We start from the raw sequence: 27,059 nt of genomic DNA on the forward strand, positions 1-27,059 counted from the left end.
AAGATGCCAAAATAATTAAATGGGGGAATGGAAGGTGTTTTAACAAATGATTTACAAACAACTATATATCCGTATTTTAAAAAAATAAAAAATATACCTTACCCCTTTCCTCACTATACTCACAGTTTACTTGGAATGGATCATAGACCTAAATGTAAAATCTATATCTTTAAGGCTTCTAAAAGAAAATGAGAATATTTTTATGTACTAAAGAGAGGCAAAAATTTATTAGCATATAGAAAGCAATAACCATAAAGGAAAAAATCAATGAGACTTCATGAAAATTTAAAACTTTTGATTGTTAAAAGAAAATTATAAGTCATAAACTAACAGAAAATATTTTTAATATATGTATTTGACTATATTTGTTATCTGTTGCTGAGTAAAAACTCCAAAGCTTGGAGGCTTAAAACAATAATAATTTCTTGTCACTTATGCTTTCTATAAATAAGGAATTTGGGAGCAATTTGGCTAGATGGTTCTGGCTCAGGCTTTTTCATGAGGTTTAAGTCAGAGGTTGGCTAAAGCCTTAACCATCTAGCTTGACTGAGGATGGAAGATTCATTTCTAAGGTGGCTCACTAAAATATCTGGTACTGACTTGTTGAGAAGCCTCAGGTCCTCTCCCTGTAGGCTCTCTACTGTCCTGCCTCAGTGTTCTGTTCAAATGACAGCTGGCTTCCCTCCAACAGAGCAGCATGCCTTTTATGCCTTTTATGACCTAGCCTCAGAGGTCACACACTATCACTTAAGCTGTCGTCTGTTGGTCACACAGACCAACCCTGATTCATTGTGAAGGAGACTAGGTCAACATAAGGATGTGAATAACAGCAGGCAAGAATCCCTGGGATCATCTTGGAGTCTGGCTACCCAGACTCCTTGAAAGGAGTCTCATATCCAGAATGTAGAATGATCAGTGATTAAAAAAAAAAAAAAAAATAGCCAAAAGACTTGGTTATTTTCACAAAGAAAATATATAATTTCCAATAAATAGAGAGTGCTCAACAACATTGGTCAGCAAGGAAATGCACAATAAAACGACAAAGAAATATCACTACCTACCCACTCAAATGGCTAAAATTAAAAAGACTGGCAACACAAATGTTGGCAGTGATATGGAGTGACTGGAACTCTCATACATTGATGGTGTGAGTAAAAAAGGTACAGTAACTTTGAGGAATGGGGCACGTGAGTGGCTTAGTCGGTAAGCATCTAACTTCAGCTCAGGTCATGATCTCACAGTCAGAGTTCGAGCCCTGTGTCAGGCTCTGTGCTGACAGCTCAGAGACTGGAGCCTGCTTCAGATTCTGTATCTCCCTCTCTGCTCATGGTGTCTGTCTGTCTGTCTGTCTCTCTCTCTCTCTCAAAAGTAAACATTAAAATTTTTTTAAATAAATAACTTTTAGGAAAGTCTAAATAGCCAACAACTGAAAAGAGCCTAAATGTTTATCTGTAAAGGAATAAATAAATCACGTTATTATGTGTGCATTATGATTATATATAAAACAAGTTATAATACAAATTTTTGTTTCATTTTTATTTTATTGATGAGTAATATACTTCTCTACAATAAAAACAAACTATTGAAAAATACAGTATGGATGATTCTCAACATTAGGCTGAGCTAAAGAAACTGTATACCAAAGAGTATATCCTGGTGATACTGTTTATAGGAACTTCTAGAAGAGGCAAAACAATCAATGGTATAAAAACATGGTGGGAGTTAACTGTGGAGGAGCATAAAGGAAACAATGGAAATGTTTCCAGTGAAATGTTCTGTATCTTGATGGGGATGTGGGTTACTCCAAATATTTACTTATTTCTTTATAAAATTCATTGTTTTGTACATTAGATTTATGCATTTTACAAAATAGATTTTACTTAAAACTGTAACAAATATTGAACTCTAGATAATAAGTTTTTTGCAGACATGATTAGCAATTGTGAAACTGCTCTCTGTATATTCTAATATAATCTCTATATACTCTCATTGAGCAAATGAGTAAATATATTGAGGATAATGCGAACCAGACTTCTCCCTGTTGGAGAAGGGATAACAAGTGTGTAAGGGGTAAGACTACCTTGTTTCCCATGGTATTAGAATGGAATTAGAAATACCAATATGAATTCATAGTTTGTAACAGACAGATATGTAATCATGAGGAAGCATCAGCCTAATTTAAAGTGAGGGATATTCTTCAATATAATTCACTTTTCAAATCTTTTAGGGTTAAAAAGTGTAAAGAGATTTTTAAAATGGCGGAGTAGGTAACTCCAAAACTGCATCTCTCCACTAAGACAGTCAGTAAGCTGGCAAAAACTGTCAATCAACTTTTTCAGATCTCTGGAATCGAATCAGACTTTAAACAACCAGGGGAATGTTGAAAGAAGAAGATGCTGAAATTTGATAAGATAAAGTTGTGGCGTACTTACTTGATAACCACTTCCCCACTCCACAGCACAATGGCAGCCATAAAGATTGTGGCCCTCAGCACACTGCTTGTGCCAGAGCAAGCAGTGCAGACCTTGTCCTTGGAGAATATAGATGTGGGCAGTGACCTCTCTGGTCAATGAGGCATCTCTACTTGCAGGCTTGCCTTTGTTTTGCCTTTATTGGAACTCTTAGGGACGGGGTGGCTTCCCAAGTGGCATTTTTCAAAAGCACTTAAAGGTAATAAATATACTAGCCACAGCGGGCCAAGAAAAGCAGCAGACAAACCAAAGAGCCTGGGAAATGAAGAGGCAGCTGGAGATAGAGAACAAGGACTTTGAAGTGCTCCACCATATACTGAGGAATCTGGAAGGCCTATGCATGCCCGGAACTGAATGAATACTTATAAGAAACCTTAGCAGACCCTAAGCTTTCACCTCTGGCTGCCTTTTATCTTCCATGCAAGCAAGAAGTGAAGGCAAAGGCAGATTTTTTAAACAGTGGCTAAGCATTGAAAGAAGGCCAACACAAAGCCAATCTGTAAAGACATGGAGAGTATTCCCACACATACATATTTGATTCCAGGAATTTAAGGAAATCTCTGTCAGATCACCACCTGACCTCTAAGGTAATGGAACAGAGACTTGAGTGACCATGCTTGACAAAGCATTCAGTATTTATGAAAAGAATTTAGAAAAGTCACTAAAGAAGTAACTACAACCCACACAAGCAGCAGCAACAAACCCTGAGGAGGGAGGCTCGGGTTCCCAGAGTTACCACATTATAATGTACAAAATGTCCAGTTTTCAACAACAAATTATGCTTTCAAAGAATAAAGTATGGCCAATTTCACAGGAAAAAAAATAGGAACTATCCTTGAGAAAGCTTACTACAAACTTTAAATCAATTGGCTTAATATACTTAAAAACCTAAAGGAAACCATAGGCAAAGAACTTAAAGGAAACAAGGAGAGTGATGTATGAACTAATAGAGAATATCAACAAAAGAAATTTTTTTTAAATTCTGAAAACTGAAAAGTACAATAACTGAAAGAATTTCATTAAAAGGGTCTAATGGCAGATTTGAACAGGCAGGAAAAAAAGAATCCATGAACTTGAAGATAGGTCAGTTGATATTATCCAGTCTGAGAAATAAAAAAAGAATGAAGAGAAGTTAACAGAGTTTAAGATACCTTTGTGACATCATTAAGTATACCAACATATGTCTACTAGGAATCCCAGAAGGCAAGGAGAAAGAGAAGAGAGCAATATTTGAAGAAACAATTGCTGAGAGCCTTCCAAATTTATTGAAATATGTGACTCTACTTTAGGATAAATTCACAGATACCTACACTGAGACACATTATAATCAAACTTGAAAACTAAAATGAAGAATCGTGAAAGCAGGGAGTTTGTTGCCAGTAGATCTACCATATTAAAAAAGAAAATGCTTAAGGCTGAAATAAAAGGGCACTAGATACTAACTTGAAGCTATATGAACAAATGACATCAGTTGAGGTGACAACACAGGTAAATAAAAGCCAATGTTACTGCCATTTTTGGTTTTTAACTCCCTTCTTTTCCTTTGTGATTTAAAAGACAGATGCATAAAATAATAATTATAAATCTGTGTTAATGGGCACACTGTATAAAGATGTAATTTGTGAAAATGACCTCTCCAGGAGCAGAGGGGTTTTTTTAATACTATTGAAGCTAGGTTGGTATTAATTCAAACTAGATTGCTGTAAATTTAAGATGTTCATTGTAACCTGCAGGTAGCCACTAAGAAGATAACTATGCTTGGTTCGTTTTATAGAAAATAACCAGGGACTCCATAGAGACAGAAATTGGATTAGAGGCTAGAAGAAGGGGGCAGGGGGCTGTGACTGTTTAATGGGGAAGGGGTTTCCAAATGGGGTGATGAAAAAGTTCTGGAATTAGATAGTGGTGATGGTTTCATAACATTGTGAATGAACTTACTGCCACTGAATTATACACTTTAAAGTGTTAACAGTGGTAAATTTTATGTCAGGTGAATTTTACCACAATTAAAAAAAATTATAAAACATAAACAGTGTGTTCCTGGTGTAAGATAGACATATATATATCAATGGAATGAAATTGAGAGCCCAGAAATAAACCCACACATTCATAGTCGATTTGTTTTCAACAAGGTGCCAAGACCATTCTGTGGTGAAAGAAGTCTCTTCAACAAATAGTGTGGGGTCAACTGGATATCCACATGCAAAAGAATGAAGTTGGATCCCTACCTCACATTACATACAAAAATTAACTCAGAGCGGATCAATAACCTAAATGTAAAAGCTAAAACTACCCAGCTATTAGAAGATACATAGGGGTAAATCTTCACACCCCTGGCTTTGGTAGTGGAGTCTTAGATATGACATCAAAATCACAAGCAACAAGAAAAAGTAGACAAATTGAACTTCATCAATATTTAAACCTTTTGTACATCAAAGGACATTATCAAGGTACAGTAGAAAGGCAATGGACAGAGTGGAGAAAACATTTGCAAATCGTGACTGCTATGGGTTTTATATACAGAATATACAAAGAACTCTCACAACTCAATAGCAAACAGACAGATAACCCAATTCTAAAAAAAGGCAAAGGATTTGAAGACATTTCTCCAAAGAAGGTGTGTAAATGGCCAACGAACACATGAAAGATGCTCAATAAAGGAAAATAAGTGTTGATGAGGGTATAGAAAAATCGGAATCCTTGTACATTGCTAGTAGTAACGTAAAATGGTACAGCCACTGTGGAAAACACTTTGGCCCTTTCTCAAAAACTTAAACACAGAGTTATGATATGACCCAGAAATTCCACTCCTAGGTACATACCCAAAAAAATTGAAAGCAGATAGTCAAACAAATACTTGTACATGAATGTTCATGGTAGCACTATTCACAATCGCCAAAAAGTGGTGACAGCCAAACTATCCCTTAATGGATGAATGGATAAACAAATCGTGGTATGTATACAATGGAATATTCATTGGTGATTAAAAGAAATTGATGCCACAACATGGATGAACTGAGAAAACATGTGAAAGGAGCGAAATTCAAAGGCCCACATATTCTATGGTTGAAATGGTGAATTTCTGTTACATAAATTTTGCCACAAAGGTAGTAACAAACCTCCAAAGGACAAAAAAACCTGTTTTGGATTAATGGAAATTAAAGAGACATGACAACTAATGCTGTTTATGATGGTGGATTATATCCTGGGCTGGGGAGAAAATAGTTATAAAGGAAATTATTGGAATTGTTAACTGAATTTAAAAATAGACTGGATTAGATAATAGTATGTATCAGTATTAAATATCTTGGTTTCATTAAATTTATGCTATGGTATATAAGAGAATGTGTCTTTGTTCATAGGAAGTATATATTGAAGTATTTAAATGAAAAAGGGCGTGTGTGTTGAACTTTCAGAGGTACAAAAGAATATATGTATATATAAAATGATAAAGCAACTAGGGTAATATGTAAACCATTGGTGAATCTGGGTAAAATGTGTATGAAAGTGTCTTATATTGCTCTTTCCACTATTCTGAGTTTGCAATTATATCAAAATTAAAAGTTACCAACAGAATTAGATTTGTCTTTTGATATCTTCCAAGCAGCAGCATAGTCCAGGTGATTGTTAGAAAAATAATGTTAGCCATGCTTCTTTGTCTTAAGTGCTTCTTTTCACTCTTTCCTTACATGTTTGTCTGTTTCTCATCTTCTGGATCCCAATATATTATTTATTTTATTGGCTTACAGCAATCTCTCTGTAAGATCATTACATAATTAGGGGCACCTGGGTGCCTCAGTCGATTAAGCGTCCGACTTCAGCTCAGGTCATGATCACATAGCCTGAGTTCAAGCCCCATGTCCGGCTCTGTGCTGACACCTCGGAGCCTGGAGCCTGCTTCGGATTCTGTGTCTCCTTCTCTCTCTGCCTGGCCCCTGGTCGTGCTCTGTCTGTCTCTCTCTCAAAAATAAATAAACATTAAAAAATTGTTTTAAAGATGATTGCATAATTAACACAAAGTATTCAGCTTTTATACATATTTATTGTTTAGTTAGTAATGTTATGCCTTTGGGAGCCTATTCTCATTTTGTATATTTTTTCTTACATACTTTATTTTTGCAGTATCTTAGATAATGTAAAAAATGTAACCATTTGTTTCCCTTTTTTGAGAAATTAAAATATTAACCTCAAGTGAAAGGCTTTGCTGCTCTAGTTCTCATCCAGCTGTCTGAAATTTGTGTTCAGTCTGTTGGTAGAAGATCAAGTGTGGTATGAGATTTAACCCTAACTGAAACACATTGGACTATGTGCTCATTTTTGTTGTCCATTCAAAGAAGTAATCTCTAAATCCTGCCAAACAGGACCAAACAGGTGGCTTTCTGTCCACCAGAGATGAGTCAAAGAAGTAATGTCTAAATCCTGCCAAACGGGACCAAACAGGTGGCTTTCTGTCCACCAGAGATGAGTCAAAGAAGTAATGTCTAAATCCTGACAAACGGGACCAAACAGGTGGCTTTCTGTCCACCAGAGATGAGTCAAAGAAATCCTTTCCTAAGTAGAATGTGCCATCAAAACCTCATACTGCTTTGTCAGCATTCAACTGTGGATTTTTACCTGTTTATGCCTCCTGTTTCATATGAACAAGCAAATACCCAGTAAAGGCTATTTTGGATAGGATTACAAAGAAGATCGTGATGATTCATTTGGTACTTGTGTTTTCAATTGGTTAACCAGTTTTCTTTCCTTTGTGGTGTATGATGGGATCTTCACTAGACAGAGGTAACCTATTGGATAGTTGTGTACCTGGATGCTGGTGTGGTGGTGCTTGTTGGTTTCGTTTTCATGATACTCCTCCTGAGGTTGTGCTTGCAATGCTGCTGCTTATTTTGTGTTTGCATGACATTATTTGATTGCTCTTTGTTGGTTTGGGTTCTTAAAACCTATTTCCTTTTTTTGGTACCCAGAATAATTCATTGAATATCTTTAGTTGGTCCAGAACTTATGGAAATTAGTTCCAAGTCTAACTCTTTGGTGGATCCTTTTCAGTTTTTGAAAATATCTTCAATGTCACAACTAAGTTTATCATTTGGCTACGAATTGAAAAAACAGGGTAGGATTCCTTAAACACCCAGGAAGTCACCACTTGCCAGACAGGCCATTACTGAAGCTAAGAAGTAACTCTTTGTGAGTTTTATAGATTAAATAAAATTAATAAATACATAGAATAAAATCTAAGTTTTAGGAGCATTTCATCACTTAGCTGAAACTTAGGAGCCTCCAGCAAGGTAACAATGAATACAACTAAATTAAATCATGGCTAAATCTTAGTGTGCATGTCTCATTTGCCAGTATCTTTCAGAGGTGTTGTTTCCTCTGCAAACTGTCCTACATTCCAAAGCTAAGATTCCTGGGGGGCCAAGAAACTCTCAGAAATTAGTTTTCTGAGAGTTTGTGTGGGTCTTGAAAATAGTTGCTTACCTCTTTGTTTCTGGTCATTGGTAGTATAGTTTTTCTTGGTCAATTAGCTGACTTTGGGCAAATTGTACTGATTTCATTTTATTTTATTTGTTTCTTTTGTATCTTTTCTACTTTATATACCTCTATAAAAAAAAGGCAGATTGTTTTTATTTTTATTAATTTTATTTTTTTGAAGTTTTTAATTCCAGTATAGTTAACATACAGTGTTATATTAGTTTCAGTTGTACAATATAGTGATTCAGCAATTCAGGTGGATTGTTTTTAAAACCAAGAAACAAAACCAGTCCTGAAGTGAGCCTGTATATGTCAAATGGCAGGAGTTCATAAAATTGAAATTATTTTCTAGTGTTACTATTAAGCCAGTGTTGAGACAAACAAGATCATCTTTTGTCTTATAAGTTTAGTCATCTTGAAAACTGTAAAGGATCCATTAATTTGGAATGGCCATCAGAGAAATGCTTATGATAAGTAGCATAAAACTGTCAGATAAATGGTGTTTCATCTCTATCTATCTGTGTTCTCATTCTGTTATATCTTCTTTTTATCTTTTGGTGGGATCCATGCATATAATAGAAAATTTCCCAGGAACGAGAAAAATTTGCTGATGAAGGCAGTATATTTTATACCCTTGGAGAATGTGGACTCATATCCTTTTCAGACTACATTTTCCTTACAACTGTTCTTTCCAGTAAGTATAAACTTTTCTTTTTATTCGTTTATAGGGAGCATAAAGGACTATAAAAAAAAAGTTCATTGGAGGGAGAAACAAGACATGTTTGTAGAGTTAATTATAAGTTAACATACAATTTCATTTGTTATAAATTCTCTATAACTTGTATTTAGAACCACCTGAGAAAGAGGAAGAAAAATAAAATATCAAGATAAAGTTAAAAAAAAAAAAGAAAAAGACAAATCAGTGAAGTTAAGTCTACCTTTAAGTGTTTGAACCCCTGTATTCTTTTAAGATAAATTGTATATTGCCTGGTCCTTGTAGCCTTCATTAATGTTTCTACTTCCCCATTAAAACACGTATTGATCAGGGCACCCAGGTGGCTCAGTCGGTTGAATGTCTGACTCTTCATTTTGGCTCCAGTCATGATTTCATGGTTCATGAATTTGAGCCCCACATCGGGGGGTTGGGATTCTCTGTCTCCCTGGGATTCTCTGCTTGAGATTCTCTGTCTCCCTCCCTCTCTCCTCTTCCTCCACTTGCGTGTACATGCTCGCTCTCTCTCTCTCTCTCTCTCTCTCTCAAAAATAAGTAAATAAATGTTTAAAAAAACACATAATCTGTCATTTCTCCACTAAAGAAGAAAATTGGCTCGGTTTTTCTACTTGTGTTGAATATTCACTTTTGAATCTTAAGGATTACCTCTTAAGACAAAAACTCAAATTTGACTCATTTAGAGCACTGATGAATTGCTGATTTTTTAAAGCTAAACAATTTGGTTGATAAGTATGCTACTCTAAGTGGGTTTTTTTTTAACTGTTCAGAAAAACAAAAACGAAAAATGTATGTTTCTAGCTTTCTGTGTATATCCTATTAAAATCTATCTAAATTGAACCAAAGAGATCTGATTTGTATGTTTGAAAGAGATGATTCTCTAAATTGTTTCTAATTACTTTTGACATAATGTCTAATTTGATGTCTAATTTGTTTGACATACCAAACAAAAATTACTGCCTCTTTCTTCCTTTCTCTAGGCTAGTCATCTCTAAAGATAAAACTTTAAAATAGTTTTTAATAAATGACATACACAAGACACAGTTCCTGCCATGGCTCTGACCACTCTTACCCTTCTTTCCTCTGTTGACAGAAAAATGAAGAAATATAGACTAACATGCCTTACCACAGTTGTCTTTGGGATACCAAAGTGTCTGAATAAATTCATGTAGTAAACCAGTGCACTAACAAAGGAGATACACACACACACACACACACACACACACACACACACACATATTGATTTGTTACAAAGATCCAAGGTAGTGAACTAAATAAAATAACATTTACAGTCTTAAGTTGGGTATTGTTAAAGTTAGTTGTGATTTTGGTAGGGGATAGTTTCCAAAATAGTCTTCAGTTCAAATCCTGGCCCCAACACTTCTAAGCTTTGTGATTAGGGGAAAGTCAATGAACTTGTTCATCTGTTTTGTTTGCAAAGTGAAGGTGGAAGTAATAACAAACCCACATGATTTGAGGATTATGAGATCAGGAATATAAAGTACCTACTTCACTGCCTAGTATTTAGTAAGTATGAAATTTGTCTGGGTTTTTATTCTTGATATCCTGTAACAAATGTTATTTCATATCTGATTTAAATGTTATTTCATATCTGATTGTCATAAAAAAAACAGCAGAATTGGTAGAGATTTTTAAGCTTTGTGTGTGTGTGTGTGTGTGTGTATGACTTTGTATAGAATTTGCATTCAGCATGATGTGGCAGAAAAGAGTACTGCATTAAATGAAGAGACCCAGCTTGGAGAACTGTAGTATACAATGAACTGTATACAATGGCAGTAGTTCCTGCAAATGTTTGTTGAGCTGAAATGAGATTTTAATTTGTATCTAATTCTCAGTCCTATTACCTTCATATCTTTCTGAGGGTCAGAAGGACCACAGAGCAGAACCTTCAGAATACCCAGCACATTGTGTAGCTCCTTTAATAAATTCAACCATTTTAGAGCAGGTAAAAGTCACATTACCCTTAAATTCTGGAAACCACTCCAAGTAGCTCTACTGGTCCAGGCACCTCTTTACTTCTTGACGCTCACCTCCTAGCTTAAACATGGTGAGTGATTTACAAAAAGTGCTTGGTATGACAATGTCACATATAGTTGACCCTTGAACAAAGCTGGGGTTAGCGACACTGATACTCTCCACCCACCCCACAGGCGAAAATCTGGGTATAATTTTTGACTCCCCCAAAACATAACTATTAATAGCCTACATAAATTCAATTAACATGTGTTTTGTATGCCATATGTATTATATACTGTATTCTTACAATAAAGTAAGCTAGGAAAAAAATGTTATTAATAAAATCATAAGGAAGAGAAAGTACATTTACAATACTGTACTGTGCCTAGAAAAATTCATACATAAGTAGACGCCCACAGTTCAAGCCTGTGTTGTTCAAGGGTCAGCTGTACTTTCTATATTGCCAGGGATGAGAAAATAGAATAAGAATATGATTTGCTAAGCGAAATTAGTCAGAGAAAGACAAATATCATATGACTTCACTCATATGAGGACTTTAAGAGACAAAACAGATGAACGTAAGGGAAGGGAAACAAAAATCATATAAAAACAGGGAGGGGGACAAAACATAAGAGACTCTCAAATATGGAGAACAAACAGAGGGTTACTGGAGGGGTTGTGGGAGGGGGGATGGGCTAAATGGGTAAGGGGCATTAAGGAATCTACTCCTGAAATCATTGTTGCACTGTATGCTAACTAATTTGGATGTAAATTTTAAAAAATTTAAAAAAGAGGGTGATCCAGGGGATCCCAAGTGTATGCAAATACAAATTTCTTAGATTAGCATCAAAATGAAAAAAAAAACATATTTTCCAATTTGTTATAGATTCTTATGATTTCTCAGAGGTCTTGAGACCCCATTGGAGAAAAAATACAGCTCTAAGGGTATTGCTTGGTGGTTGTCTGCCCCAGTATTCATAGAACTACTTTCAGCCTTCTCCATTATCACTTCCCTATAAGGGAATTAACCAGCTCTTACTGAGTTGTGAGATCCAACTTTTAGAAAGAAAGTCTATCTTAAATGTTCCCCAAAAGTTCTAAAATTCCAAGTGGTCTCTCCCTCCTGTCTCTGAACTCAAAGCATTTATTAAACTTAACAATTAGCAATTCATCAATAAAACATTTTCTGTGTATTGCATTAAAAAATATATATGATTTTAAGATTTTCTCCTTATCAGTGGTTTTAAGTATTTTCATTATTATATGCCTCTAGTTTTTCTCAACTTAGCACTATTGATGTTTGAGGCAGGGTAATTTATTGCTGTGGGAGCTGTCCTGTGCATTGTAGGAGGTTTAGCAACGTTCCTGGTTTCTACCCACTAGACACCAGTAGCATACCCTTTCCCTTCTCCCAGTTGTGACAATCAAAAATGTCTTCACGATCCCTGGGGGACAGAGATAGGGAGGAATCATACCTATTTGGGGATGCCCTAGTTTGGGACAGGGTTTTTTGTTCCTTTTGTGTTACTGTGTGCCTTGATGTAGTTAGTGTTCTACAAGTTTCTTATCTTGGGATTCTTTGAGCTCTTTGGATCTATAGGTTTATAGTTTTCATCCAATTTGGAAAAAATTCAGCCTTCTTTTCTTTTCTTTTCTTTTCTTTTCTTTTCTTTCCTTTCCTTTCCTTTCCTTTCCTTTTCTCTTCTTTTCTTTCGGAAGAACGCAAGTGGAGGAGGGGCAGAGAGGTAGGGAAAGATTGAATGTTAAGCAGGCTCCGTGCCCAGCACAGAGCCTGACACAGGGCTTGATGTCAAAACTGTGTGATCATGACCTCAGCTGAAATTGAGTCGGACGCTTAACCGACTGAGGCACCCAGGTGCCACTAGCCATTATTTCCTGAGATACTTTCTCTTTGCTTCTCTTTCTTCTCCTTTGGGTACTTCAATTACACGTACATTTTTCTCACATCAACCTTATAATATTTGTACTATTATTGTCTTCACTTTACAGATGAGGAAATTAAGGCATACAGAGGGTTACATACAAAAAATTTGCTCCAAGTCCCAGAGTAAGTAAATGATTCAGGGTTTGAATCCAGCATCTAGGTTCCTGTTGGTTGACTTGACTTCTGTGGTCACATTTTCAGCGGTGATAAGCCGTAACTTACGTAGTGCCTCTTCTTTCTCTCAGGGTGGCTGTGGAAAGGTCAGTCATAAAGTCTCCTAGAGGTAATGGGCAGTCCAAGCATTCTTGTGATCTGAATATTGCACGTTGCATTGTCCACTTTGTCTAACAAACCATGGGGGAAAATGTGCCACAGAAATCACACTAAGATCACTTCCTTCCCATTCCTTGCTGCTAGGATGCTAGGAAATGACACTCACAGTAGATCAACTTCCTGTGGCTAACAAGATTTTATAACAATCTAGGCACACTAAATGGTTCCCAAATCACCCTACAAGATAGAATGCAATTTTTTAAACACAAAAAGCTTTGCCAAGGAGTGGTTTGGGACGAGGGGAAGTGCATTAACATATTCATTAATCTGTTACTCTGGTGGACAACAAAAGCTGTCCTAAAGATTTCCAACAGAAAACCAGCCAGAGTAATGTAAAACAACATAACTCAGAGAATGCAAGACTGTCATATTTCTGAGCGTCTGGGTTTTTTCCAAAACTGATAGACCCAGTAGTGTTCAAGAAATTGCCATCATTTTGAAGAATATGAATACTCTGTCTAAATGGATTGTCATTTGGAACCTCCCAAGTACCTTAAAAACTCTGTTTTGTCTAAAATAAAATTTGACAACTATATACAGCAAATCATTTGTTTCCCTTCTCGATTTATAGTTACTTCTCCTAAAAATAAAAATGAGAAAGCTGCTTTTCTGGAATGCCTCACTGGCCCAGTTGGTGAAGTATGTGACTCCTGATCTCAGGGTGATGAGTTCAAGCCCCACGTTGGGCATAGAACTTACTTTAAAAAAAAAAAAAAAAAAAGAATAGGCATGGCACCTGGGTGGCTCAGTTGGGTAAGCATCTGACTCTTGATTTCAGCTCAGGTCTTAATCTCAGGGTCGTGAGTTTGGGCCCCACGTTGGGCTCCATGCTGGGCGTGGAGCCTACTTGAAACAAACAAAAAAAAAGCAACCATGAAAAATAAAGCTGGGATACTATATTAGAAAGAAAGAAGAAAGAAAGCTGCTTTTCTTAAAAAAGCCTGTTATTATAATTTCCCCCATTAAAGAGAGTCATTTCTTCTTATGTTTATTAAACTTCTTAGAAGTTTGATTTTTAGCTAAACAAGAATATCTTGGACACATACCCAGAATAACAACCAATTTGGCAGCAATATCTTGTGCTTATAATAAGCAATGGCATGAATTTCTCCCTCTTCTCTGCATGTGCTTTGGATAATGGGGGCCCTGTTTAGCCAATCTAAAATTTTAAACACCTCTAAAAGTTTTAACCACTGTCATACACACATGCTTAAACATACATACCTCCTAAACCCCTTACCTGCTTAATTTTTTCTCCTTGGCACTTAACCAATATTTAACATTCTATATAATTGATTTCTTTTACTTGTTTATTATTATCTAGATTGTAAACTACATGACAATGATCAAAGGTTTGTAATGATATTCACTATAGATTTGCAATGATATTCACTATGGACATATCTACACTATATAAGCACTGAAGCAAGGTATAACAAAACAAGAATATAACATATTTTTCAATTTTCTCCAAAGGAAGTTTAGCAAACTGAGAACAGTTCTTGTAGCTGTTGTCTTCAGTCTGCAGTCAGTACAAATGGAATGAGGAAAACATGTTTTTAAATTAATCTATTTCCACACAAGCTTGGTTTCTTATAATTTAGAATTCATGTATTTGTATTCCCCCTTCATTCCTAATCCATAAATTTTTTTTGGAAAGGTTTTACTTACTTATTTATTTATTTATTTATTTATTTATTTATTTATTTTACTTTAGAGGGAAAGAGAGAGGGAGAGTGAACCAGGAAGAGGGGCAGGGGGTGAAAGAAAAAGAATCTCAAGCTGGCTCTGCACTGAGCACAGAGCCTGACCTGGGTCTCGATCCCACAACCCTGGGCCCATGACCTGAGCCAAAATCAAGAATCAGATACTCAACCGACTGAGCCACCCAGGTGCCCCCCTAATTCATAAATTCTGTTGCTTTATACCATATCTCTGTGATCAGGTTTGATGGATTAACTTGAAGAATTTTCTACATGAGTCTTAACATCTGTATTAAGTAGAATATTAAGTATTTAGTAAATAAATCTAGATTCCTTCTAGGCAAGATGAAGAGACTGTTAATAATTACTGTTATTAAATAATTTCCAAGAAGCCTCTGATCCTTAAAGTAGGTTAATAGGAATTGAATGAGAATACAGAAGTATGATTATTAATGGCTTAATTCTCTGCACTAACCAGCTGCAGCATTAGCTGATGGTCTTAAATCTTATAATGGAAGTCAGAGGTTTTTCTCATAACTAGGTGCAGAGAAAGGTCATCCAGATTTATCTAGAATGCTACATAGCATTTATTGATTTGGATCATTCTTGCTAATGCTAAGATTCATTCGGTAATGATAGTATAACTTAGACTCTGGATCTTGGCCGTTGACAATTATGAAGTACTTACTTTGTGCTCTTTGTCTCCATATGTGTTCTAACTAAAGTTATTAGTGCTGTTGCCTAATAACATGAAAACAACTCTAGATAGCTTAAGGAAGCAATAGTAAAACAATTATAAAAGTTGATTATTAAGCATCTTCCTTACTTTTTACTATTAATCTTTGAAAAGTCAGCAGAAAAAGCAGAAGCAAAAAATGTTACGGCATGTTCAGTGCATAGGACCTGACCTAATGAAATTCAGGCATCATTCAGTGTGTTCTGATTTTGATTCCCTCTTTAGATTTTGAGGAATCAGTGGAGAAATTGAATTAAGTGAGTTTCACTGTAGCAGGGTTTGACATACTGACAGTTAAACCACATTCTTATTGTGACCCACAATTCTCACAGACCTTTGAGAAATTACATCAGCATTCAAGTGAAAGTTTATTATATTTTATTTCTCTTGCCGTGCAAACTCAGGAGCTGATCATAAAGTGTACGTGACTTGGAGATCATGGTGCTGATCAGTGCCATTCTGTCTAATGAAAATGTTTCGTTAGTTACAGATGAAAATGTTTTTCAGCTTGAGTGATCTGTTGAAAAATATGAGCAAGGCAGCATTCTGAGATCTATCAACACATTTAAGGCAGCTACAAATCTTTTTTATTAGGACATCAGAGTTGGGGAAGTTACGGAGAAAATTTGGTTTAGCTATTAATCTGCCTAAGTTTTTTATTTCTTGGATTATCTACCATTGCTAAATTGACATCATGAGGAGTAAGACGAAGCAGATGAAAGGCTGAATTCAGTGCTATTTTTGCCTGTAAATGGTGCTTAGAATTTTAAAAATACTCTATTTGCATGTTCTACAGCCAAAAGGATCTCATTGTGTTACTTACCAACAACTTCTTTCTCTGACATTACCTGTTCTTAAGGTTAATTTGTTGATTTTATAATGCAGCTTTATCAAAACAATAAAATAATGCTTTTAAATGTATCAAATATTTATGATGTTCACTTCATTTTGAGCCAGATGTATCTGAGAGCACTCTGAGGTTTCAGTAACCCCACTCTTGGAGAAAGTTGAAGCATTTACACTTTTATATCAACGACTACATAAGAATTTTAGTTCAGATGAACACGAAATAAGTCGTGTTTGTGTTTAAGTCTCTCAGACCTGCATATGATTATACTAGAAGATTAAAATGTTTTCTTTATATGCTAAAGGAAGTATATATTTGGGGAACAGTAGCTTGAGATTCCTTCTGAGGGTTCATAGGCTAAGAGAAGAACAGAGACTAAAGAAGCAAATTGTGGCTTATAACAAAAATAAGATCTAAATATATTTTGACTGCATCTTGGGGGAGATTTCATAATTATACCCTCCAAGGAAACCAGTTCTTACTAGCCTTTTCATACTTGTGTTTTATTTGAATTGATCCACTTTCACTTTTTAAAAATTCTAATAAAATTCTAATATTGTCTTAAAATGTTATAGAAATCTGGTTAAGGGCACATGATGTCTGTAGCTCTCCTCTCAAGCTAGGGCTGTGTTCTGAAGAAGAGAGTGTTGAATGAGGTAGTCAGGAGTATTTTCTGTATGCTCAGTGGTCTGATGCTGCCACCAGAATTGTGTCTGCTTACACTTTGTCCTCTCTTGAACAGCTGTTGTTGGCCTTCAAAGCTTTCTGCTACTTTTCTAGGGAGTCCGTTCTCTCTGATACCTGAGGTTCAGGTAGGGGCTCTCCAAGAGAGAAGAGAAGGAGGTCCTTCCCAGTTCTACTTCTCTGCTCCTCAGGCCCTTGGGAAGCAAAGCCTAATAGGGGAAGCATTTGGTAAACTCAAAGGCTTCCCACTTTCTTAGGCTGCACTTATCAATGGGTTAAAAGTTCATGGAACAGGAAAAATAAAATTCCAAAATAGGCTAAGTTCTCTGCTTTCTAGAAAATGCCCTCATCTATAAAATTATTTCTTTTTCTCCCTTCATTCTTCAGATCAAAACTACCTTTCTCTTAGCATATCTCAATTAGGATTTTGTTGTTTTTGTTTTTAACAAAGATTTAGAATTAAAAAAAAATTTTTTTTACATTGAATTGTGAATCATAATAGCTCCAGAGACATTTGCAGGAAATGCTTATTATTCAAAAGAATCCCTAATTAATAAAAGTTAGACAAGGAATATAGTATCACTAAATAATATCTTGAAATAGGAACTATGTCATATGGCTTTGTATCCCCAAAGTACCTAAAACTGTATCCTACCACTACTATTCATTAATGTATATATGTATATATATTTGTTTGTTTTTAGTTTATTTACTTATTTTTGAGAGAGAAACAGCAATAGAGGGCTGGATCTCACAAACTGTGAGAGCATGACCTGAGCTGAAATCAACAGTTGGACACTTAACCAACTGAGCCACCCGAGCACCCCTCTAAAAATATTTGAACAAAAGGCTATTTGGGATGTGGCTTCTCTGAGTCCCTTTTAAGTAGACCCAGCCACCCATCCATCTCCGTATCCTTGATTGATTACAGTGTCAAATGGGCCTCAGTTTACCTTTCTACTATAGCCTTTCTTTTACTTCCCTAGAACATTATAGAAACTTTCCCAGATTTCAGCCTCTTAAAACTCTTCTAACTTTTGTCCTATCCTCCTCAGGCTCCATCCTGTCCTGCTTTTGTTCTATTGATGGTTGGGATGGCTCTATAAGAATTCAGTCCTTAATAATTGATGATATTTAAAGGTCTTTGCTTATGGTCCAGGAGCCCCACTTTTTCACATTGTTTGCCTCTTAGAAGTTGGACTGGAATCAAGTGTATCTGTCTATCTGTATAGTTGACCTTTTCCCTAAAACCACAACTTGCTAGTGTTTGGTTATGCACAGGCTTCATCATGTGTTGTTCACCTTTCCCTGTAACAATTTTAGAAAAGCTTATTTGTTGTGCTGGGGAATTTGAGGGTACACAAAGGAAATCAAGGCAAGAAAGGTTGTCACAGAATGGTTTGCTTAACCATTACACCTTCTGGAGAAGATACTCAACACAGTATCTGACACACAATAAGTACTCCATATATATTTGTTGGCTAGATAAATAGCTAAGAATTTTTGTGAAGTTACTTTAGTATACATACTAAAATTTTATATTGTTCCAAGTACCCTTAGCAATCTTGCCTGGTATTTAAAACTGTTTTAAATAATAGCTACTCTCTATGAATATATACATGATGAAATCTAGAAAATTAATTCAAATAGCTAAAATTTGGGGGAGGGAGCACTAAACTGAAAAACCACATAGCTTTTGGGTGAATGCCCAACCAAGTCACATGTAACGATGGTCATTCAAATTAGCGTAAATTAAATATCAAATATCCAATCTTATTTATTAAAGCAGCTAATTCTAAGCATCTATGCAGTAAGTTGCATCTTGGCGTAAGCTTTCACGTTGGCTACTATTGAGTACATGGAGTGGACTAAAACCACATAGGATGAAATGAAAGTCAAGCAGATGAATTTTTTTAATATTTTTTTAAAGTAGTCTTGGGGCGCCTGGGTGGCTCAGTCGGTTAAGCGGCCGACCTCAGCTCAGGTCATGATCTCGCGGTCCGTGAGTTTGAGCCCCGCGTCGGGCTCTGGGCTGACGGCTCAGAGCCTGGAGCCTGTTTCAGATTCTGTGTCTCCCTCTCTCTGACCCTCCCCCGTTCATGCTCTGTCTCTCTCTGTCTCAAAAATAAATAAACGTTAAAAAAAAATAAATAAATAAAGTAGTCTCTACACCCAACGTGGAGCTTGAACTTACAACCCCGAGATTAAGAGTTGCATGCTGAGCCAGCCAGGCGCCCCCATAAATTATTATTTTTTAAGATCTTTCAGGATAGGGGTGGCGATCTGTCACACAGGCATATGTAATTTGGGCATAAAAATAGTAACATGCATTTGAAGAAAATATATTCCTAAAGTAGAACATGACCTTAATCAAGGGTAAAGCCCTGGCATGCCTTCCAGAATCTCTCCCAGGAACTCTTGGGGAATCCAAGTTTTTTGACATCTGTGGCATTGAATACTCTTCCTTTAGCACAACTGTCAAATAATAGTGTAATAAAGAGCAATTTAAATGAAAGACTGTTTCTGGCAGCTCTCAGAAGGTCATCCAGTAACTGAGGCTGAAATATAGCTCAAAGATAGGTTATGAGCTATGAACTTGAAACATTAGCTATTTCTTTTTTCAGGTGTGAAATTATAAATCTTTTTTTTTTTTTTTTTTTTTGAGAATCAGGGCTGAAATGTATTTTCTAGAAAAATGCAAATGGTAGAAAAGCAGTAGTTAGAAGGAATAAGTGTCTGTACAGCTGAAACCTTGCTGAAGGAATTCAGAAGATTTTCACAATCTTATAAATTAAAAAAATTTTTTTTAATGTTTGTTTATTTTTGAGAGAGAGAGAGTGCAAGCGGGGAGAGGCAGAGAGAGAGGGAAACACAGAATCCAAAGCAGACTCCAGGCTCTAAGCTGTCAGCACAGGGTCCGATGCAGGGTTCGAACCCACAGACTGCGAGATCATGACCTGAGCCAAATTCGGCCACCTAATTGACTGAGCCACCCAGGCGCCCCCATGAATTTTTTAAAAGCAGATTCTTGACATGTAGTGTTCCATATTCTTTAGAAAACCTTGTAAATTGACATTAAATAAATCACACTGAGATGCAATAAAAATAAAAAGCTCTCTTTGTAGCCATTGTAGATCCTGTATGTAATGATGGTAAGCCCATGTAGTTTCTTTCATTGTTTGAGGATTTTCAAATAAAAGCCAGACTAACTAAATGTGAATGTTAAGTCTGTTCTAAGACTATACATTACTTTTCTAAATGTTTTTCTTTATGGTCAGAATTTATCAGAGTAAAACCATAGGTCTTCTAATTAGATGCTTCCAGTAAGTGCTATTGGGAATAGCAGCCTTACCCCTGCCCTCTACCCCCTGTATCTTGGGGTCCTGGCTACCCTGTGACAGACTATAGACCAGTAAATCATGGGCATCATGGCTGTACCTTGCATCTGGGGAAGTTTTATCCCCCACTCTGCCTTACAGTTAGACCAGCTTAAACTTGGGCTTAGTCCTCTATGAGTTGAATGAATCTTTCCTAAACTGAAATCACTCTCAAAGGTGAAGTCCTTTAGAGCTCTGAGAAACTGGGGTAAAAATTAGGGTTGGTTATGTTCTCTTGAAGGGAACAATTAGTTGTTCCTCCTCTCATTTGACTACCAAAATCATAGTGTACCGTTTTGGGTATCCATTTGCACATGAAAATTAACTACTGGACTGACACTTAAATGTAATTGACTATATATATAAGAGCATAAATTATTGGCATGCCTTTTCAGAATCTTGACAGTGTTTATCAAACACTTTCAGAAGTGCTAACCCGTTAGCTTAGCAATTTCATTTCTGTAAGTTAGACTAATAAAATGATCACGTGTATAATGATGTTGATGGTCAAAAATACATTGAAAAGAACTCATATATCAAACAGATGGCTGAACACATTACAATAAATCTATGCAATGAAGTTCAGTATAACACTTAATATTATGTATGTAATACAGAGATTTATTAGCATAGAAAAATGTTCACAAGGTATTGATGAGTCAAAATATATATATTGCATGATTCCATTTTGGGAAAAGAGAAAAAATATGTGTGTGTGTTTGCATGTGTATTTGAAAAATAGTCTGAATATTTGTATTTCTGATCTGTGGCAAATCCTGTCAGCTCTACTTTGAAAGAATCCAGAATCCCACCATTTTTCCCTGTCCTCTCATGTCTCTTCGATTATTTTAGTACCTTCCTAACTAGTCATCCTTTTTTCACACTTGCTTCTCTACAGCCCATTCTCAGTACAGGAGCCAGAATGATCTTGTTGATTCAGCCTGTTTTATTTAGCACCCAGAGGAGAAAGTCTTCAAAGCAGATCATTGTTTTATCTTAACACCATTGTTCTCACAGATGGGGTCATCTGTCTTCTTGTTTTCTGCAAAATTCATCAGGAGATCCTTTCCTGGCCTTTTCTAGGAGTAACCCTGCTCTTAAATCTGATTTATGCTTGGCTCTCTAGGTTTTCCACTAGTGGAACATAATCAGTTAGACACATAGGGCTTCCTTCTTTCCTGAGTTCTTTCCACAGGTGGAAGGAAGCCTTTAGATCTATACCAAGACAAGTTGAAGGGAAAAGACTTGGTCTTCAGTGTCAAAGTAGACTGAATTCTCTGCCTTCTAGGAAATTCTTCATCCAAAAAGAATTACTTTTCCCCTTTGTTATACAAAAGGAACACCGACATAAATACTACTGGTACTATGTAGTCTAAATGGAATCTAAAATAGTGGAGCAACCCACAGGCAGAAAAGCAGCAAAATTACCCAGTCCCCATCTTTATACCATTTAGCAGAAAAATGTGCTTTGTTGGACCGGACACTGCTGAAACATATCATGAAAAGGGCTCTAGGAAAAAGATACTGCCCTCATAACTCTCTGTAATTACAGGGATGGGAGGCAGGGAACATCCGGGTTGTTGTGTAACAATAAAAGCATCCTGGTTGACAAAGTGGTCTTGTTAGAAAGAGGGGGCTTCCACTCCATGGGTGATATCAGCCTCTTCTTTCACTGAGCTAATTCAAATCTACAAAGCCAGCTTTGTGCTAAGCTATCAGAGGAATATCTGTATTTGTCTCTCGTCAACCATCATTCCAAAAGACACAATTGCCTTTCTCACAATACAACAAATTTAAGTTTTGAAAAATTAGGGGTACCTGGGTGGCTTGGTCAGTTAAGTGTCTGACTCTTGATTTTGGCTCAGGTCATGATCTCACGTTTTGTGAGATAGAGCCCCATGCTTAGGGTTCTCTCTCTCTCTCTCTCTCTCTCTCTCTCTCTCTCTCTCTCCCTTGCTCTCTCTCTCTCTCAAAGTAAATAAATAAACTTTAAAAAAATTAAAATTAAAAATTAAATCTTGGGTGCCTGGCTGTCGCAGTCAGAGGAGCATGCAACTTTTGATCTTGAGGTCAAGATCATGGGGTTCGAGCCCCATGTTGGTTGTAGAGATTACTAGGAAAGATAAATAAACTTAAAAAAAAATTAAGTCTTCAGATTAAATGAATTCACACTAAATCATAAATGACCTATAAATTCCCGTAATAGTTCTAGAAATACTTTCAAGATATTTGTAGGTCTGTAAGATTTCCTAAGTGATGAGGTTCATACAGTGGATGTGGTAGCAGTATAATAAGATTCTTAAAGATAAGAATATGACCTGATGTTGAAATCCCAGAAACTTCTCTAAAGAAGAATAGAGATCCAGAAATGGATTCACCAGAGGAGGGCCCCACTTAGTGATGTTGCAAAGACAAGGAAACAGGAGAACCCAGCCTCCGTCCCTCCCAGTAAAGATCAACAATTAGATAGCTATCCACAAACAGAAGCGGCTCTGGGAGAGCTCTGGAGTCCACTTAAGAAACGTCACTAACACAGTGAAACAAATAATTTGTGAATAATCACACAAAAGGAAGGATAAACATCTCCATTTGCCTGTGCCATCCCATCCCCCAAGCCAGCACTGCTCAGCACCAAGAGGGAACTCCATATCTATACAGAATTCCCCTCGCTGAAAACGGAAGACTGAAATGACCAGTCAGCTTCCCCAGCCTTTCAGGTCACTATACAAAGGACTTGCTTCAGTTTCACCCCACCCAGAGACCAGCAAAAAGGAGATGTAGAGAATTGACTAGAAATGAGGAAGAAAAGCAGGGATATCACTACCAGACATGGAGTGACTGGGATTCCCAGCGATCTGCTCTGTAGAAGACCCCAGCAGCTTTCACCAATGAAGGTACCAATGGCCAACACAGCTACCACATACTTCCTGCAGATTTCACTGGTTTTTGCCCCCAAAATATTCGTATTCATTGATGCCAACTACCCTTCCCACCCCATTCTCCACTGGAGCCTGGGACCCACACTAGCAGTCAGCCCAAGCCTCTGAGGCTGCACATATACTCCAGCCTAGACCCCTCCAGCTAATCCCCACCACTGCATGCACTCAAGGCTAATCCCTCTAGCTGTGCTGTTGCATACTGCTGGTCTGATGCCCTTCACCTGCCTCCATTGCTGTGTCTGCACCTGTGGCAAGATCCTGTAGCCATGAGAGTACATGCCAGTAGCCAAGGTTTCCATAGCTATTTGTGGTCCTGGACCTGGACCTGGCCCTGTCTCCTGTCACTGGCCTGTACCACTGGGCTCACCTGCAGCTAATCCCTCCACCTGTGTGCCTGCATGCCCATGAGTTGACTCAGGACATTCATTTCCACTGCTGTTGCACCTGTGACAAGACCCAGAAGCCACAGTAGTGCAGTGTAACAGCCAGGGCCACAATAACTGCCACTTGATCCTGGCCTTTGTTGCTTGCCTTAGCCCCACCACTATGTGTGTGTTTGTAGCTGGCCCCTGCCACTACAGGCACCTGCAGCTGGCTCCTATAGCTGAGTGTGTGCCCACTGTCACTCCAGCTGCTACCACTGCCTGCCCTGGTTCCTACCTGCTAGATCTAGAGGTGCTGCCCAAGGACACCAACAACCATTGCAGCCTCAGCAGATCCGCTGCAGTTCTTGCAAAGGACTATGCAATCGGCAATACTGTAGACCCCAGCATCCTGAGCCAATGAGTCACCACCACATCTGGACCCAGAGCCACTACACACCCCTGCACTTGGCACCCTTCCCCACCAGGATGTGTGCCCCACCCTCAGCAAAGGTCTTCCTTTACACAAGTCAGTTCCTAAAGTGGAAAAGATAACTGTTTGTCCAAATGCACAGACACCTACACAATAGGAATCAAGAAAAAGCACCAAAACATGATTTCACCAAAGAAAAATTCCAGTAACTGACCACAAAGAAATGAAGACACAGGAATTATCTAACAAAGAATTCAACATAATTGATGTTCTAAATATCTTCAGAGGGGCACCTGGGTGGCTCAGTCAGTTGAGTGTCCGACTTCGGCTCAGGTCATGACCTCACAGTTTGTGAGTTCGAGCCCCGCATCAGGTCCTGTGCTGACAGCTCAGAGCCTGGAGCCTGCTTCTGATTCTGTGTCTGCCCCTCCTCTGCTCATGCTCTGTCTCTCTCTCTCAAAAAAAATAAGTATTAAAAAAAATTAAAATAAATATCTTCAGAGAGCTATAAGAGAACACAGATAAATAACAAAATCAGAAAAACAATAAAAGAACACAATGATATAAAACATAAAGAACCAAACAAATTTGGGAGCTTAAGAATATGATGGCTGAACTGAAGAAGAGCTCCAGCAGACTGGACCAAGCAGAAGAATCAGTGAGCTCAAAGACATTGTTTGAAAGTATCCAGTAGAGGAACAAAAAGAAAAAAGAATGAAAAGAAATGAAGAAAACCTACTGGACCTATGGGACACCATGAAGAGAAATAATCTACCTATCGTTGGAGTCCTAGAAGAAGAGAAGGAGAAAAGGGGGTAGAAAGCTTAAAGAATGACTGAGACCTTCCCAAACCTGGAGAGGGATTTGGACATTCAAGTCCATGAAGCTAATAGGCCACCACAAGATTTCAATCCAAAATGATCTTCTCCAAAACACATTATAATAAAACTGACTAAAATCACAGACAGAGATAGAATGTTTAAAGTAGCAAGAGAAAACAAATCTTTCATACAAGGGATCCCCTATAAGGCTATCAGCTGAATTCTCGGCAGGAACCTTGCAGGTCAGGAGAGAATGGAGTAATATATTCAGAGAACTGAAAGAAAAAAGCCAACCAAGAATACTTTACCCAGCAAATTTACCCTCCAAAAAATGAAGGTGAGATAAATAAGTATGTTCCATAACAAACAAAAGCTGAAGAACTTCATTACCACTGGACCTACCTTATAAGAAATGTTGCAAGTTCTTTATGTTTAAATGAAAAGACACTAACTAGTAACATGAAAATACAGAAAACACTGGTAAAGGTAAGTCTATAGTTAGATTCAGACTAATACAGTAATATGGTGATGTGTTTAACCACTCAACTCTAGTATAAAGGTTAAAGGACAAAAGTATTAAAATTAGCTATAACAACAATAATTTATACACACACATAATGCATATACAATATAAAAAGATGTATATTGTGACATCAAAAGCAAAATGTTGAGAGGGAAGGGTACAAATTTTGTATGTAATTGAAATTAAGTTATCATTTTGAAGTAGACTGTTTAGGGGTACCTGGGTGGCTTAATCGGTTAAGCATCCAACTCTTGATTTCAACTCAGATCATGCTCTCAGGGTTGTGAGATCAAGCCCCACCTCATGCTCTACATTGGGCATGGAGCCTGCTTAGATTCTCTCTCTCCTTCTTCCTTTGCCCACCCCCCCCCCAACATGTTCGTGTGTGCTCTCTCTCCTCCTCTCTCAAAGAAAGAAAGATAGATAGGTAGGTAGGTAGGTAGATAGATAGATAGATAGATAGATAGATAGATTAAGTAATTAATTTAAAAAATAGACTATTGAGGTGGCTGGGTGGCTCAGTTGGTTCATCTCAGCTCAGGTCTTGATCTCAGGATCATGAGTTCAAGCCCTGCATTGGGCTCTGCGCTAAGCATGAAGCCTACTTAAAAAAAAAAAGACTGTTATGTCTGTAAGATGTTTCAATTATGTCTCATGGTGACCACAAAATAAGGGGCACTTGGGTGGTTCAGTCAGTTGAGTGTCTGACTTTTGATTTCAGCTCAGGTCATGATCCCAGGGTCAAGCCCCATGTCCTGCTCCATGCTGGGTATGGAACCTGCTTGAGATCCTCTCTCTCCCTCTGCCCCACTCACATGTGTGCTCTCTCTCTCTCCCTCTCTCTCTCTCCCTCTCTCTCTCTCAAAAGAAAAAAAAAAAAAGCTATAGTGGATAACACAAGATAAAGAAGCAAAGTATATCACTGCAGAAAATCATAAATTCACAAAGGAAGACAGCAAGAAAGGAAAAAACAACAAAGGAACTACAAAAAATGCAGAAAACAAGAAGATAGCAACTCCAAGTCCTTAGCAATCAATAATTACTTTAAGGGGCACCTGGGTGGCTCAGTCAGTTAAGTGTGCAATTCTTGATTTCAGCTCAGGTCATGATCTCATGGTTCGTGGGTTAGAGCCCCACCTTGGGGCTCTGCATTGATAGCGCCATGACCTGCTTGGGATTCTCTCTCTCTTCCTTTCTTTCTGCCCCTCCCCGGTCATGTGCACACACACTCTCTCAAAATAAATAAACATTAAAATAATAATAATAATTACTTTAAATAAGCGGGTTAAGTTCTCCAAACAAAGGGCAGATAGTTGCTAAATTTGTAGAAAACAAGACCCAACCATATGCTGCCTACAAGGAACTCACTTCTGCTAAAGAGAACACATTGGTTCAAAGTGCAGGGATGCAAAAAGATATTCTATACAAATGCAAACCAGAAGGGAACAGAGATAGCTATGCTTGTAGCAGACAAAATAAACTTTAAGTCAAAAACTGGAACAAGAAACAAAGTCATCGTATAATGATAAAGGGGTTAATTTATCAAGAGGTTATAACAATTTTAAATACACATACATCCTACATTAGAACACCTAAGTATATTAAGCGAATATCAACAGATCTGAAGGGAGTAATTGACAATACATTAATATTAGGGGACTTCAGCCTGGGTGGCTCAGTCAGTTAAGCTTCCAGCTTCGGCTCAG

General features: G+C 37.3%; 1 protein-coding gene across 8 annotated transcripts in view; it reads left to right on the forward strand.

The window, feature by feature from the left end:
• The window catches only part of MICU1 (mitochondrial calcium uptake 1), a 248,400-nt gene that overhangs the window by 125,006 nt on the left and 96,335 nt on the right, over nt 1-27,059 (forward strand). For 5 of the 8 annotated variants that reach the window (XM_078434361.2, XM_081790529.1, XM_081790530.1 and 2 more), the window contains one exon: nt 8,523-8,637. The exons of 1 other annotated variant lie outside the window; for it this stretch is intronic. In XM_078434361.2, coding sequence (XP_078290487.1) covers nt 8,523-8,637 — 115 coding nt within the window. Of the gene's footprint in view, nt 1-883; nt 1,161-3,670; nt 3,960-8,522; nt 8,638-27,059 lie in introns of those variants that run through there. 2 more of the 8 variants (XM_078434362.2, XM_060642474.3) reach the window with 2 other exon arrangements.

This window comes from Panthera onca, chromosome D2 (genome assembly GCF_046562875.1).
Source record: "Panthera onca isolate mPanOnc1 chromosome D2, mPanOnc1 haplotype 2, whole genome shotgun sequence".
Taxonomy (NCBI): domain Eukaryota; kingdom Metazoa; phylum Chordata; class Mammalia; order Carnivora; family Felidae; genus Panthera; species Panthera onca.